The following is a 16859-nucleotide window of genomic DNA, read 5'->3' on the forward strand; positions in this document are numbered from 1 at the left end:
GTAGCTTCCCCATCTTTCCCTGCAATCTGCGTACCCATCACCTAGGGAGAAAATGATCTGAACCCAAAGCTTGATGGGAGCAGACTGAAAAGGCGACTTTCAGAATAATTCCGAGGGAGACCCATCACCAAGAAGATGCTGGTAACAACAGGAGATGCAAACTTAGAAGCAGGGGAAACGTAACTGGCTTTGGTGCCTAAGCCTTGCCCCATCTCTTCTACCCTGGATTCCTTGCTCCGATTTCCCCCCACTCCCCTCAACTAATAATCAAGCAGCCACTAAGGAGGGAGGCAGAAAGCAACGATGGATTTGAGACAGGTTTGGATCCATCCTGGATAAGAGATGCGTGATGGAAAATTAGAGTTGTTGCTTGCTCTGGCTTCAGAGGATACCTGACAGGGGAAGGTTACATTGCCAGAGATCTCTGAGAGAAGGAGACCGAGAGAGGACGAGTCCTTCGGGCACTCAGGGAGGAATCCCACCCTGCTTAGGATGAATACCTCATCGCCAATGGTATTTATTGAGCATTTCCTGTGTGCAGAGTACTGTACTAAGCACTTGGGAGAGAACAACAATTGTATATCAGGGCTTACCGCATGCAGAGCACTGTTTTATTTCATTTTTATGGTATTTAAGAGCTTACTATGTTCCAGGCACTGTACTAAGCACTGGGAAGATTCCAGCAAATCAGGTTGGACACAGCCCTTGTCCCACATGGGGCTCACGGTCTTTATTCCCATTTTACAGATGAGGGAACTGAGGCCCAGAGAAGTAAAGTGGCTTGCCCAAGGCCACACAGCAGGCAAGTGGCAGAACTGGGACTAGAATCCAGGTCCTTCTGGCTCCCAGGCCATGCTCTATCCACTAGGTCACACTGCTTCTCTATGGCTGAGAGTTTAAGAGATTACAATATAACGGATTGGGAAGACGAGCTCCCCGCCCACAGTGAGTTTACAATCTAGAGGGGAATAGAGAGATGTAAACTACCTTTGCCCACCTTAAGAGAATCAACAGAAAATACAGAAAAGGTGCTCAGTAGATCTGCCACAGTCTGGTGGGGATGGGGACAGGAGAGGGAAATATATCTATATGTGTATTTATATCTGTCATTTATTTATGTATATTAATGTCTGTCTCCATTTCTAGACCGAAAGCTCAGTGTGGACAGGGAACATGTCTATCGTTATACCATACTCTCCCAAGTGCTTAGCACAGTCCTTTGCACACAGTAAGTGCCCAATAAATACGATGGAATGAATGAAAGGAAGTAGAGAGTGGGCAGAGGATTTAAGGACCATCCTTGTTCAATCTCCCTCGTTCAATGAGTCCAACTGACTTTGAACTCCTTGGAGATGTTAGGGGATAAGCTAAATAGAGACTGCTCTATCTTAACAATAGTAATCATGGAATTTGTGAAGCCCTTACTATGTGTCAAGCACTGTAATAATTACAGTATTAAGCGCTTACTATGTGTCAAGCACTGTTCTAAGTGCTAGGGTAAGTAAAAGACAATCAGGTAGGACACAGTCCCCATCCCACATGAGCTCGCATTTTGCAGATGAGGGAACTGAGGCACAGAGAAGTGAAGTGACTTGTCCAAGGTCACATGGCAGAAAAGTGGTAGAGCCGGGATTAGAGCCCAGTCCCATGCTCTTTCCACTTGGCCACGCTGCTTCTGTGGATCTTTTAGAGTCAACTTGCCAATTCAGTGAATAGGGCAATTATGAAAACTGATAATGAAACATGGTTCTTCAGAATTCAACTTGTCAGAAAGACACCCACCACACACAAACACACATACACAACTTTCCCCCAAGGAAATGTTCCATTTCTTCAGTTCACTGACTCCTAGTCGCACTTGACTATTTATATTATTCATTTGGTAAGTTCAACAGAATCACCATTTCTCTGTCTCTCTTTCTCTCTCTCCCACACACACACACAAAACCCAAGCTAAAGCCACAACGTACAACCCTTCATCATTAGGGAATTTGAGTATGAAGGCAAAAAAAACCCCCAAAAGCAAGCTTATTGAGCTAAATTCTTCCAGGGCCAAAGTTATTCCCTGGTCCTTATTATTCATAATAATGTTAATGTTGGTATTTGTTAAGTGCTTACTATGTGCAAGGCACTGTTCTAAGCGCTGGGGGAGATATAGGGTAATCAGGTTGTCTCACGTGAGGCTCACAGTTAATCCCCATTTTACAGATGAGGTAACTGAGGCACAGAGAAGTTAAGTGACTTGCCCACAGTCACACAGCTGACAAGTGGCAGAGCCGGGACTTGAACCCATGACCTCTGATTCCCAAGTCTGGGCTCTTTGCACTGAGCCACGCTGCTTCTATGGGTCTTTTAAAGTCAACTTGCAAATTCAGTGAATAGGGCAAGCTAATTATTAGCTTAACTATTAGCATTAACTCTTTCAGATCATGGGAATGAGGTGCAAAACACAGAGTTTTAGGGGCCCAAAGGAACCTCTGTTTAGCTTAGAGAGCCAAGGCAAGGAGAAAGAAAATGAAAGCTTCAAGGCCCAGGGGATTCTAGGATTTGCATCTTAGTGGTCAAGACTCTGCATGGTTGGGGATAAGCACCCAGTGTTCCTGCTCGTAACCTTATACAGATTCCTCACACTGATTTCAAAACGACTAGACAGAACTAATTTAGATCACTAAATAGCATAACTAATTTGGGGAACTAATTCCAAACGACGTGGACAGAACCCATTTGGTAGCAGCAAGGCTTTGTCAGCACCCTAAAGGCAATTAGTGATTCTTTGGGGTGAGTTAAGATTTCAGTGTAATGATGTAAGTCTAAGGAAGCTTTGCAGTTAAGCCCACATTTCCTGGCTTGCCAGGTTTTTGCTTTTTAAATCGCACTTGTCGAGTGCTCACTACGTGCCAAGTATTACGTGCAAGAATTAAGTGCTACGGTAGATACGTAATTATCAGCGGGGACACAGTTCCGGTCCCACGTGGGGTTCGCAGTCTAACTAGGAGGGAGTGGGATTTAATCCCCATTTACAGATGAGAAAGCTGCCACAGAGAAGTTACGTGACACATCAGACAAGTGGCAGAGAACTCAGGTCCACTGCCTCCCAGGCCCATGCTCTTTCCACTAGGCCACGCTGCTTCAGAGTGTTGTTTCTTTCTAAACTAACCCTTCCCCTACTTACCAGGCCATAGAAATGATACATTCGAGGCAAGTTTGCACTGAGAGTAGAAAGAAATGCCACATAACTAAGGTCTGTATTTTCAACATTTATTAAAAATAACTGATTTTTTCCCCACCCACATGATTTCTCTTTAAACCCAGGACTCAGTGGGGAAAGTCGATCTAAGGGACTGAAGACTTACATAATTCTGCCACTATTTTTTCCCCTTCTCCTCCAAAAACTTGCCTCTTCAGTAGAGGATGCCATTGTTCCCACTTCCTGAAGATCAAAACAAAATGGCGACACTTTTGCGTTTTCTAGCTTGCACTTTGGGGCCTTCAGACAGTCAGCTTTGAAACTGCGGAGATTATTGGGGCAGCATTAATTTAGGCTGGAGTGTTAATGTTTGCCCAGCGGTGACTATGCTACTGTGACCTAATGCCCCTGAACTCCAGCAGACAGAGTCTTCAAGGGTGCTTCCAGGAAATTCACTGAATTCACTATTCAATTTTTTCCATGGACTCTAGCGCAGACATGGTAAATACAGTTTTCCTTCCATCACTTTCCAAAAGGGTTCCTTTGAATCCAAAGGATAACAAAGGAGCCGACCAACCTCCTCCCCTCAAGAGTAGATATGCCATCAAAAGTTGAAATTCCGCTTCGGGCTTAAATGTTGACTGGGATTCTTAAAGTGTGTCCAGAACTGCAGGCCACGTGGCAGAATTTTAGAAAGATTCCACTGGATAATTAGCTCCTAAACTTGGGGATGCTGAAGGGAGAAAGCAACCTTGCTATAAACTTAGTAGGTAAGTTAACCTATATTTTCACAGGGTCACTTGGAGTGTCCTTGATGATACTTTGCAATTTGAGCTGGGCAAGAAGAAACACAGGCTCTCTCCACTACTCATAGGCTACCAAACATTAAAGTTTCGAAGAGAGATACCAGTTTTAAGAAAGAAGGGTCTGGGTTTCGTATCCAAGAAAAAACATTCGACCCCCGATGGTGAACACGTGGTCCAATTTCACCAAAAGGGAACAGAAGACAAAATGGCTTTTTATTTTCATTAATTCCTCCCTAGAGTTTAAAATCAAAACACACCTCAGCTCAAAGCCTCTGGGTGTGTGCTTCATTGATTTTTATCATTACCACCAACCACTTATTGAGCGCCCACAGAGGGAGAGGTAACCATTTAGAAGTTTATGGAGTTCAGGGGTAGTTCCTGTGCTCAAGGAACACATATTGCCCAACGTAGATTTATAAAGAGACAGAACCAGGAGAATTTGAGGATCTGATTTTCTCTAGACTCCAGATCATAAATTGGGAGGGAAACGAACGACCCCTGAAGTTTAAAAAAAAAAAAAGCAGACGCTTCAGTTGGATGCAGCCATTATAAATGGTCCTGCCACGATCCTCTACTAAACATCCTCTCCTGATGACGACTCTCATAGGCGAGGGTTGCGTTGAGAAGTGGCGTGTCCACAAATTCCACGGCGCACTTCTCTGAGGCAGCACACGGAGCCCGCTCCAATTCCAGCACCGTGATGTTGTTTGGCGCCGACGTCACCAGGATGTTTCTCGGGACGAATAACGTCTCCTGGGGACCTCGGACCGGCCAGTAGCGGCCGAGATTGAAGCCGTTGATCCAAACCTGGCCCTGCAAAACACGAAGTGCGCAGCTCAAGAACGGTAAACACCTCTGAGGGGGAGATAGTTTTGCGGCGATAAAAACTCAGGCTTGATCATTGTCTCGATCTTCCTCCCGAACACCCCACTGCACATCCTTTGGGTGCCCAGAGCCCAGCCTGCCTGAAGAGGAAAATACCACATGAAGGAGAGAGTCCCAGCCGAGTGCACAGGTTAAGAACTCAGCCGCGTGCTGTAATCTTGATCGGAGGCATCCTGCTGCAAAAACAGCCCACCCATTCAGTTTCTCTCTTGGATGTGATAAGATGAACTTGGAAAGCTCCCCATTTGCTGAGAAACAACTTTCACAGCCCTCTCTGCCCTCCTGGCCATCCCGCCCCTTGTTTGCCTCAACTTCAGAGAGAGAGGGAGACGGGGGAGAAAAGGGAATCCAGACACTAGGACCTTCTGGAAAGAGCTTAAGACTGGGAGGGAGGAGACCTAATAATAATGGCACTCATTAAACGTTTACTTTGTGCCAAGCACTATTCTAAGCTCTTGGGTGGCTACAAGTTAATCAGGTTGGTCACAGTCCCTGTCCCACAGTTATTATTATTAGGGGCTCAAAGTCCTAACCTCCATTTTACAGATGAGGTAACGGAGGCATAGAGAAGTGAAGTGACTTGCCCAAGGTCACACAGCAGACATGTGGCTGAGCCTGGATTAGAACCCAGGCCCTTCTGACTCCCAGGCCCGTGCTCTATCCACTAGGCCACGTTTAATCTCGGTTCTGCCACCTGCCCGCCGTGTGATCTTGGACAAGTCACTTCCCCTCTCTGCCTCAGTTGCCCATCTGCAAAATGGGGACTAAATACCTGTTCTCTTCTCTCCCTTCAAGTTCAAGCCTCATGTGGAATAGGGACAGTTTCTGATCTGACTACTGCAGCAACTCCAGCACTGAGCACAATCCTTGGCACAGAGCGAGCACTTAAATTCCCCAATTTTTTTATGGTTTTTGTTATGTGCTTACTATGTTTCCAACACTGCTCTAAGCACTGGGGTAGATACAAGTGAATTAGGTTGGACACAGTGCCTGTCCCGCATGGGGCTCACAGTCCAAGTAGGAGGGAGGACAGGAGAACTGAGGCACAGAGAAGCTAAATGATTTGCTCAAGGTCACCCAGCAAGCATTTGGCAGAGACGGGATTAGAATCCAGGTCCTTCTGACTCCCAGGCTCGTGCTCTTTCCACTAGGCCACACTGCTATTTATTTTAGGGACACTGAGCCAGAATTTCTAACTTAGTGAGTTTTGCTTTTCACCCTTTCTCCTTAGCACATGAAGGCCCTCCTCAATTTAGTACCACAGAGGGGAAACCATCTATTCCCACGGCAACCCATCCCCCAAGATGAGAACCAACCAGTGGCACTTCTACAGTGCTTACTCTGTGCAGAGCACTGTACTAAGCGCTTGGGAGAGGACAGTAGAAGAGAATGGGCGGACAGATTCCCTGCCCACAATGACCTGAGGAAAATAGGGATGGGATACCGAAGAAGTCTCGAGAGCCTGCTTGGTCCAGTGAGGGCCTGAGTTCTTACAGAGTTCTGTGAACAGTAAGCGCTCAGGAAATAGGATGGATTGAAATGGCAGAGCCAGGTTTAGAACTCAGGTCTCCTGACTACAGCCCCATGCCCTTTTCACTAGACCACGCTGCTTCTCAACACTTTGGGAAAAGCAGTAAGTCTTGCAAACTCTCGGAGGCCTGTCTAGTGCATTATTTTTTTTTTTAACTATGCTATTTTTCAAGCGCTTACTATGTGCCAAGCACTGTTCTAAGCACCGGATAGGTACAACGTAATCAGGGAAAGCCGAGAAGCAGTGTGTTCTAATCCTGGCTACGCCTGCCGTGTGACCTTGGGCAAGTCCCTTCACTTCTCTGGGCCTCAGTTCTCTCATTTGTAAAATGGGGATTAAGACCGTGAGCCCCACGTGGGACATGGACTGTGTCCTACCTGAGTACTCTGTAACTACTCCAGTGCTTACAACAGTGCTTGGCACATAGTGAGCACTTAAACACCATAAAACAAAACAAACAGGACAGAGAAAACCAGATAAATCAAAGGGAAATGATCTCATCAGGCTGATTTGGTGGCTGAAATTTTTGCCAGCAATGATTCTGGCTTTTCCTAACCAAAGAATTGAACGGTTTATGGACAGTGGGAATGAAACTTTAAAGAGAAAACAACCTAAATTAATGCAAATCCCTTCCTAATAGTATAAGAATGAGTAACTCGCATTTATATGATAATCATTCGTGAGAAGGCGTTGGGTGTAGTCATTTAGAAAATGGAGGGCAATTTCACAGTTTGACACTGTGCACAGCTCAGTTTTGTACAGCAGGGCATGTTAGCTTTATCCAGGGTGAAAAGGCTCTCACCAAGTCACTCCCTCTCTAAAAACCTATCCCTGGTTTGTGCAGATTTGGGAGACTGCAATGCTATAAAAGCAGATGAACACTGGAATTTCTTCCTCAAATAAAATGATGGGTGTTGGGCTTAAGCCTCTGCTGCACAATGAACATTAGTTTATGAAATAATTGCAAAAAAAAGTCATCTGATTCTAGTTTGACACAATAGCCACAAGTTAATTTCTCTTTTCTCAACCTCAAGGAGCAGATAAGATTATTGTCCTTTAGCATATTTCTTGAGCATCCGCTGAGGATAGTACATTCAAGCAAACTATTTGCCGTGGAGATAGTATTCTGATGTTTTCTGGTGCCTGTAATAAAAATAATAATAATAATTGTGGTATTTGTTAAGCAGTTACTATGAGTCAGGCACTGTACTAAGGTAGATACGAGATCATTCATTCATTCAATAGTATTTATTGAGCGCTTACTATGTGCAGAGCACTGTACTAAGCACTTGGAATTAGGTTTGACATAGTCCTTGTCCCACATAAGGCTCACGGTCTCAATCTCCATTTTACAGATGAGGTAACTGAGGCACACAGAAGTCAAGTGACTTGCCCAAGGTCATGAAGCAGAAAGTGGCAGAGCTAAGATTAGAACCCAGGTCCTTCTGACTCCCAGGCCTACGCTCTAGCCACCAGGCCTTGCTGTTTCTCAGCTTTCCCTGCAGTAATACACTAGACGGGCCTCAGAGTTTGCAAGATGTATTGCTCTTCCAAAGTACTGAGAAGCAACACTGGTGAAAAAGTGAGTGGCTTTGATGAGTGAAACACCTCCATGAATAATAATGTTGGTATTTGTTAAGCGCTTACTATGTGCAGAGCACTGTTCTAAGCGCTGGGGTAGATACAGGGTAATCGGGTCGTCCCACGTGAGGCTCACAGTCTTCATCCCCATTTTACAGATGCGGTAACTGAGACAGAGAAGTTAAGTGACTTGCCCACAGTCACACAGCTGACAAGCGGCGGAGCCAGGATTCGAACCCATGAGCTCTGACTCCCAAGCCCGGGCTCATTCCACTGAGCCACGCTGCTTCTTTTAATAGCGTGTACATTTCTCCCCACTCCCCAAAAACCTCCAGTGATTGCCCATCCACCTCAGTATCAGAAAGAATCTCCTTACCATCAGCTTTAAAGCGCTCAATGAGCTGCCCCCTCCTACTTCACCTCACTTCTCTCCCACTACAACCCACTACACACTTTGCTCTGCTCACGCCAATCTTCTTGTTCCACCTCGATCTCTCCTCTTTCACCATCAACCCCCCTCACAACCTCACTCTTCTTTGGAGCTCCTTCCCCCTTCTAGACCACCACTTCCCCCCAACCTCTTAAAAGCCCTACTAGAATCATATTTCCTCCAAGAAGCCTTGGGGTTTGAGAATGAGAGAGAGGTAAACAAGAGACTCGGATTAGAACTGGTGTTGCCAGTGAAGTCCTACTAAGGTCAGAACTGAACCATGATCGGTTGAAGGAAATGTTCCTGATAGAAGCTATATTGAGAGGCGTTTGACCATTAAAAGGATAATTGATTAGACAGCACTCATAGCAGATAAATAAAGCTTGTAGTAAATGGCTGCACAGTGGTTTAGCTCATATCCTTTTCTACACCCACAGATGTGTTTCATAAAGTTGAAGAGGGGGTAGGTGGATGAGACAACGGTTACTTTTTCCCAATGTCTATGCTATATTGTTCTTCAGGCACTCTCCAGTTAGACCATGAGTCCCATGCAGGACGGGACTGTGTCTGATAATTAACTCGTACCTACCCCAACGCTTAGAACGTATTTGACACCTATTAAATGCTGAACAAATGCCATAAAAAATGCACGCAGATCTATGGGAGAGGTGGGAATTCAGTGAAATTTCTCCTCCTTCAGTGGTTACCCATTGGCATGGAGATCTGGACCAAAAAACAGTATCTTCGATTAGACTGTAAGCCCATCAATGGGCAGGGACTGTCTCTATCTGTTGCTGAATTGTACATTCCAAGCGCTTAGAACAGTGCTCTGCACATAGTAAGCGCTCAATAAATACTATTGAATGAATCAAGGCTGAATTTCTTACTGTGCCCTTCCCCTCATTTTCTGTAATAGGATGAGGGAGTCACCAAAATCTTGATGGAATACCCCCAAGGCATCACAGAATCAGAAATGATTGTATATATATATATATAGTATTTATATATAGTATATGATTGTATATACAAATAATTGTATATATATATAGTATAGTATATATATATATATATAGTATATAGTATAGTATACATATAATAGTATTTGAGCACTTACTAAGTGCAGAGCACTGTACTAAGTGCTTGGAATGTACAAATTGGTAACAGATAGAGACAGTCCCTGTCCTTTGACGGGCTTACGGTCTACTCGGGGGAGACGGTCAGACAAGAACAATAGCAATAAATAGAACTGAGGGGATGAACATCTCATTAAAACAATAGCAAATAAATAGAATCAAGGCGATGTACATTTATTTTGTTAATGAAATAGGGTAATGAAAATATATATATATATATATTTTATATAAATATATATCTGTTTAGCGCTTACAGTGTGTCAAGCATTGTTCTTGGTTGGACACAGTCCCGGTCCCACATGGGGCTCAGAGTCAATCCCCATTTTACAGCTGAGGGAACTAGGGCACAGGGAAGTCAAGTGACTTGTCCGAGGTCACCCAGCAGACAAGGAGTGGAGCTGAGAACAGATCCTCTGACTCCCAGGCCCATGCTCTTTGCACCAGACCACTCTGCTGAAAAAGACGATTCAACCCCACTCCTCTGGGCTGCTCGTGTTTAATCACGGAGTCAAATTAGCACTCGCCCACTCACCCGAGACAAGGGACGATTAGCCACAAGGAGTGAAAAATTCGGTAGTCGGTAAAAGCTGCTGAATTTTTCAGGTCCAAAGGCATTATCAACCTGCTACAGTGAGAGGGTGCTTGTATCAAGCAAACGCACAGGAAAAAGTCTGCGTTTGTCTGCGTGTCTCTGGGGAAGTGGGGGGGTGGCGGCTGGGTTTCGGCTGCAAAGACGGTAGTTAGCTGGGATATCGAAAGGGGGAAGGTGATATCTTTAAGGGAGGGCTGCAAGTTTGTCAACTAGCAGGCTTGCAGATTCTGCGGCTTCACCGCAAAGATCATCCTCAAGAAGCAGTGGCCTAGTGGAAAGATCGGGCCTGGGAGCCAGAGGACCTGGGTTCTAAACCTGGCTCTGCCTCTCGCCTGCTGTGAGACCCTGGGAAAATCACTTCACTTCTCAGTTTCCTCAACTGCAAAAAGGGGATTCAATACCTGTTCCCCTACATATTTACGCTGTGAGCCCCATGTGGGACAGGGACTGCATCCTTCCTGATAAACCTGAATCTACCCCAGCACTTATTACAGTGTCTGACACATAGTAAGCGCCTAACGAATGCTATTTAAAAAAGAAATACTCTAAATTGCACCCAATTCCAGCACTCTCCTGCCTCTTTGCAGAAGGACCTGGGTTCTAAATCCAGCTCTGCCATTTGTCTGGTGTGTGACCTTGGGTAAGTCACTTTTCTTCTCTGTGCCTCGGTTACCTCACCTGTAAAATGGGAATTAAGACTGTGAGTCTCACATGGGACATGAACTGAATCCAACCTGATTAGCTTCTATCTGCCTCAGAGCTTCGTACGATGTTTTGGACTTAGTAAGCGCTTAGGAAATATCATATTTTTAAAAAATAATATCAAAGTCCATGAACACCAAGCTATGTGGAGGCTGTATCTGTGAATATATTTGGCCTCGCATTCCATAGGAGTCACAGACAAGGAAAATGGAGGATTTAGGCGCAGGGGGAAGGATGGAGAAGAGAGGGGGAGGGAGGAGGAAGCATATAAAGGCCCAGTCACACTCTCCCGCCATGAGGCCAAATTTTGGGTGCTATTCCACTCGTGCAGAGATGCATGATTAGGGGTGAGGAATACAGGTTAGCCCTCTCTCTGCCACTGCTGACAGGTTTGGGAGTATGGTAGTCACTACTAGGCAAGGCATTGCGGAAAGTTTTACATTAATCAAAGTCACAAAGGAAGGAACTCACAGGCAGACACAAAAGTAGGTAATAGAGTGACGGCCCCTAATCTTTTGAGGGTGTCCATTGATGACACAGCAGTAACATCCTTCTGGCCTTTGCATTAATAATTGTTTGTACGATACTTGTAAAGCGCTTACTATGTGCCAGCCACTGTACTACGCGCTGGCATAGATTCAAGCTAATCGGGTAGCACAGTCCCTGTCCCGCATGGGGCTGACAGTCTTAATCCCCATGAGGTAACGGAGGCATAGAGAAGTGAAGTGGCTTGCCCACGGTCACACAGCAGACAAGTGGCGGAGCCGGGATTAGAACCCAGGCCCTTCTGATTTCCAGGCCCTTGCCCTATCCACTGGGCCTTGCTGCTTCTCAATTGTGGTACCATAATAATTGTGGTATTTGCTATGTGCTTATTATGTGACAAGAACCATTCTAAGCACTGGAGTAGACGGAAGATAATCAGGTCGGAAACACCCAACCATGACTCCCTGTGGCTTGACCTTGAAGGAGATAGTCAGAGAATGTGTCTGTTACACTGTATTCTCCCAAGCGCTTAGAACAGTCCTCAGCACAGAGTAAGCGCTCAATATATACCGCTGATGGATTGATATTCATTCTCAAAGGGAAATCCCCTTTACCGTTCATCATTCCTTTTAAGAAGCCCATAACTCCCTGTACCAAGAACGTGTAAATATCTTGTTTTAGCCTTTGAATTGGAAACAGAATTAACTCAAATTCTAATCTGTCTCTCAAAAGATGCCAATAATGATAACAAGGAGAGCATTTGTTAACTGTTTCCTATGCATCAAGCACTGTTCTGAGTGCTAGAGGAGACACAAGTTAATCAGCCCCTCATTCATTCATCCCCATTTTACAGATGAGGTCACTGAGGCACCGAGAAGTCAAGTGACTTGCCCAAAGGTAACTGTTCAGCATTAACTATGTGCCGGAGTAGATGCAAGCTAATCAGGTTGGAGACACAGTCCATGTCCCACCTGCGGCTCACCGTCTTAATCCCCATTTTACAGACGCGATAACTGAAGCACAGAGAAGTGAAGTGATTCGCCCAGGGCCACATGGCAGACAATTGGCAGAGGCGGAATTAGAACCCTGATCCTCCGACTCCCAGGCCCACGCTCTTTCCACCGGGCCACCCTGCTTCTTGAAAGTACTGGGCTTACCCGCGATCAGCAGCTTCCGAGTGAAGGGATGACCCTGCTCCGCTGAGATGAAAGCAACTATGGCCGCTCAAAGAAGTCAGAGGGCATCTCAAATCCTAGACTCCCCAACTCCAAGGGACCCTGGAAGAAGGGCTGAAGTGAAGCTCCTCCAATTAGTTCTCCACAAATCCAAATATTCCCCACCAGGGTTCACAGATCTCTTTTTTTAATATTTGTTAATAATAATAATAATGTTGGTATTTGTTAAGTGCTTACTATGTGCAGAGCACTGTTCTAAGCACTGGGGTAGATACAGGGTCATCAGGTTGTCCCATGTGAGCCTCACAATCTTAATGCCCATTTTCCAGATGAGGTAACTGAGGCACCGAGAAGTGAAGTGACCTGTCTAAGGTCATACAGCAAGTGGAGAGCAGTGTACTAAGTGCTTGAGAGAGTACAACAGAACTAGCAAACACGTTCCCTGCCCATAACAAGCTTATTCATTCATTCAATACTACTTTTTGAGCACTTACTGTGTACAGAGCACTGTACTAAGCGCTTGAGAGAGTACAATACAACAGAACTAGCAGACATGTTCCCTGCCCATAACGAGCTTACATTCATTCACTCATCTAATCGCATATATTGAGCGCTTAATGTGTGCAGAGCACTGTACTAAGCGCTTAGGAGAGCACAATACAGCAATAAACGGTCAGATTCTCCGCCCACCACAGACCCCTGGCTTAGAGACGGGGAGGCAGACACCGTTACAAGCAAATAAAATGACAGATACGGATATAAGTGCCGTGAAGGGGGGAAGAGCAAAGGGAGCAGGTAGGAGACTAACCTTAATATGAAAAAAATAAGTAATTTATACTGCGTCATTTAAAGGTATGTACATAAATGCCTTGGGACTGGGGCTGGAGGTCGAAGCAGCAACAGTGTCAGAAATGGCAGGAACAGGTAACAAGAAGATGTCTCGCTCGGGGTCCTGAGGCAGGCTTCCGATTCGGTGGCTGCTACAGCTCTCTGCTGAGGTTGGCTTGTGGGAAGTGACAGGCTTAGTCATGAGGTGTGGGGTTTATCACAGTTGGGGAGAGAGCTCAAGTTAAACCAGGAGGTCAAAGGCTTTATCTTTATTTTTAAAAAAAAGTTTTGTATTTGTGTTCAAATTTGTGTTGGTAACGAGAAATGATCCACTGAAAACCAACTTGACCTACTTTTGAGTCATTAAAAGGCAGAAGTAGATTGAGCTGTTGAGAATCTGCAGAGCCTAGGGGACAGAGCAAGGGCCTGGGAGTCAGAGGACCCGGGTTCTAATTCTGGCTCCGACACGTCTGCTGTGGGGCCTTGGGCAAGCCACTTCGTTTCTCTGTGCCTCAGTTCTCTCATCTGCAAAATGGGGATTCAATACCTGTTCTCCCCCCTACTCAGACTGTGAGCCCAATGTGAGACGTGAATATCTTGAATCTACCACAGCACTTAGTACAGTGCTTGGCATATAAGTGCTCTTTTGAAAAACCACAATTATTATTATGGCAAATTTAGAGATAAATGAGATCTTGCTACTGACTATTTTAAAGCTTCAAAATGCAAAGCCTTTTACTACTCTTTATGACTCTTTCTAATGAGAACAATAATTCCCATTCAGTCCAAAATCCCCAAATCCCTAGTACATTGGGAATATTTTGTAGGGAGGAAAAATTATTCTTCAAAAGAAGTGTATCAATTCTTATTTACTGTTATTATACCATATTATACCATGTTAAAACAGTGCATTGGGAAATAACCCTACGCTTTAGCTTTCCTCTCTGACCAGCAGCGGAGGGGGTGAAGGAGGGGTTTGGGGTGACCAAGTGGTCACCTGCATTAATTGTCCCAAAAATGGAACAGAAGCAGCAGCACGGTCTAATGGATAGGGGCTGGAAGTCAGAAGGACCTGGGTTCTAATCCCAGGTCCACCACTTGTCTGCTGTGTGACCTTAGGCAAGACACTTACCTTCTCTGGGCCTCAGTTACCTTAACTGTAAAATGGGGATTAAGATTGTGAGCCCCATGTGGGACAGGGACTGTGTCCCACCCGATCAACCTGTATCTACCCTAGAGCTTAGTACAGACTGTGAGCCCCTGGTTGGGCAGGGATTGTCTCTATTTGTTGCCAAATTGTACTTTCCAAGAGCTTAGTACAGTTTTCTACACACAGTAAGAGTTCAGTAAGTACGCTGAATGAATGGCACATAGTAAGTGCCTAACAAATACTATAAATAAATTTAAAAAAAAGACAGGAGCTACACTGAGTGATTTAGAAGTTCAGGAATTTAAAGTAAGCAAGAGCAGCTGGAAGCGGGTGTAAACTAGGCTGGCCGGCACCATAGTTATTTTTTCGAAAACTGCCTGAAGCGGGCTTCAGAAATCCAAGATCGTGTGTGAAGCTGACACAGGTCAGCTGAGTCCTGAGTTCCCCCTTGATGCGGAAACATTGTTTCCTCAGTTCTACGATTTCTTAAACGTCAAAGCGGAAAAAAAAATGAACGAGTTAAAAAGAAACTATTTGTCTTTTTTTGCAAGCCACAAAGAGAAATCATAAAGCATTTGCAATTGAAAAATGATCATAATCCACCCACTCTACCCTTGTCTTCTTTCCAACCTAAAAAGCGGAAGATAGTTACCTATTTTGGGTTTGGGGAACAAAGAAGCAGCACGGCCTAGTGGAAAGAGACGGGCCTGGGAGTCAGAGGACCTTGGCTCTAATCCCGGCTCCGCCTCGTACCTCACACCTCCGCCTCATACTTCACACCTTGGGCAAGTCACTTAATTTCTTCATGCCTCAGTTCCCTTCTCTACATAAGGGAGACTCAATACTTGTTCTCCCTCCTACTTAGACTGTGAACTTCACGTGGACCTGATGCTCTTGTATCTACTCCAGCACTCAGTACAGTGCTTGGCACATGGTAAGTGCTTAACATATCCTACAAGTTTTATTAATAGAAATACTTTTCTGTATTTGACTTTGTCACGTTCCTTAGACGCTGTTTTTATTTCGTGGCTTGTGAAGTTGTCCTTAATGCCTTTTTCACGTTTCACTGCTCCTTATGTGTCTGTCTACATTCTTCCCCAATTTACGATGTTCACAGATTCCAAGTCCTTTCAGGGACAGGATCCATGTCTAATTCCCACCTGGATATTCCTTCCCAGTGTTCCACACAGAGTGCTTAATAAATATTATTATTACTACGGTATGGACAGTAAGAGAAGACATTGAAAAATAGCATGAACCTGGGAGTCAGAGGATCTGGTTTCTAATCCCAGCTCTGCCACTTGTCTGCTGTGTGCCCTGGGACAAGTCACTTCTCTGTGCCTCAATTTCCTTCTCTGCAAATTGGGTATTAAAGCCAACTCCCTCCTACTTAGAATGTGAGCCCCTTGTGTACAACCTGTCGGTCAGTCACTCGTATTTACTGAGCACTGATTGTGCGCAGAGCACCGTACTAAGTGCTTGGGAGAGTACAATATAACAATAAACAGACATTTCCTGCCCACAGTGAGCTTACGGTCTAGAGGAGGAGACAGACATTAATACGGATAAATTACGGATATGTACATGAGTGCTGTGGGGCTGGGAAGGGGGGATGAATAAAGGGAGGAAATCAGGGTGACGCAGAAGGGAGTGGGAGAAGAGGAAAAGAAGGCTTAGTCGGGGAAGGCCTCTTGGAGGAGGTGTGCCTTCGAGAAGACTTTGAAGGGGAGGAGAATAATTGTCTGTCGGGCATAAGGAGGGAGGGTGTTCAGGCCAGAGGCAGGATGTGGGTGAGAGGTATTCGGTGAGATAGATGAGATTGAGGTACAGTGATAAAGTTGGCATTAGAGGAGCGAAGTGTGCAGGCTGGGTTGAGGTAGGAGAGTAGCAAGGTGAGGTAAGAGGGGGCGAGGTGATTGAGTGCTTTAAAGCCAATGGTGAGGAGTTTCTGTTTGATGAGGAGGTGGATGGGCAACCGCTGGAGGTCCTTGAGGAGTGGGGAGACATGTCCCGAATGTTTTTGTAGAAAAATGATCCGGGCAACGGCGTGAAGTGTGGACTGGAGTGGGGAGAGACAGAAGGCGGGGAGGTCAGCAAGGAGGCTGATACGGTAATCAGGGCAGGATAGGGTAAGTGATTGGATTAACGTGGTAATAATATTAATGTTGGTATTTGTTAAGCGCTTCCTATGTGCAGAGCACCGTTCTAAGCGCTGGGGTAGATACAGGGTCATCAGGTTGTCCCACATGAGGCTCACAGTCTTAATCCTCATTTTACAGACGAGGTAACTGAGGGACAGAGAAGTGAAGTGACTCGCCCACAGTCACACAGCTGACAAGGGGCAGACTCGGAATTCGAACCCATGACCTCTGA

At 45.3% G+C, this 16859-nt stretch overlaps 1 protein-coding gene across 2 annotated transcripts in view; it reads right to left on the minus strand.

The window, feature by feature from the left end:
• Nucleotides 1-3244: 3244 nt before the first annotated feature.
• Nucleotides 3245-16859, minus strand: part of GLB1 (galactosidase beta 1) — an 82198-nt gene continuing 68583 nt past the window's right edge. For both annotated transcript variants that reach the window (XM_029049527.2, XM_029049526.2), the window contains one exon: nt 3245-4806. In XM_029049527.2, coding sequence (XP_028905360.1) covers nt 4540-4806 — 267 coding nt within the window. In that variant the 3' untranslated portion in view covers nt 3245-4539. The remainder of the gene's footprint in view (nt 4807-16859) is intronic.

Source organism: Ornithorhynchus anatinus, chromosome 21, assembly GCF_004115215.2.
Source record: "Ornithorhynchus anatinus isolate Pmale09 chromosome 21, mOrnAna1.pri.v4, whole genome shotgun sequence".
Lineage (NCBI taxonomy): Eukaryota > Metazoa > Chordata > Mammalia > Monotremata > Ornithorhynchidae > Ornithorhynchus > Ornithorhynchus anatinus.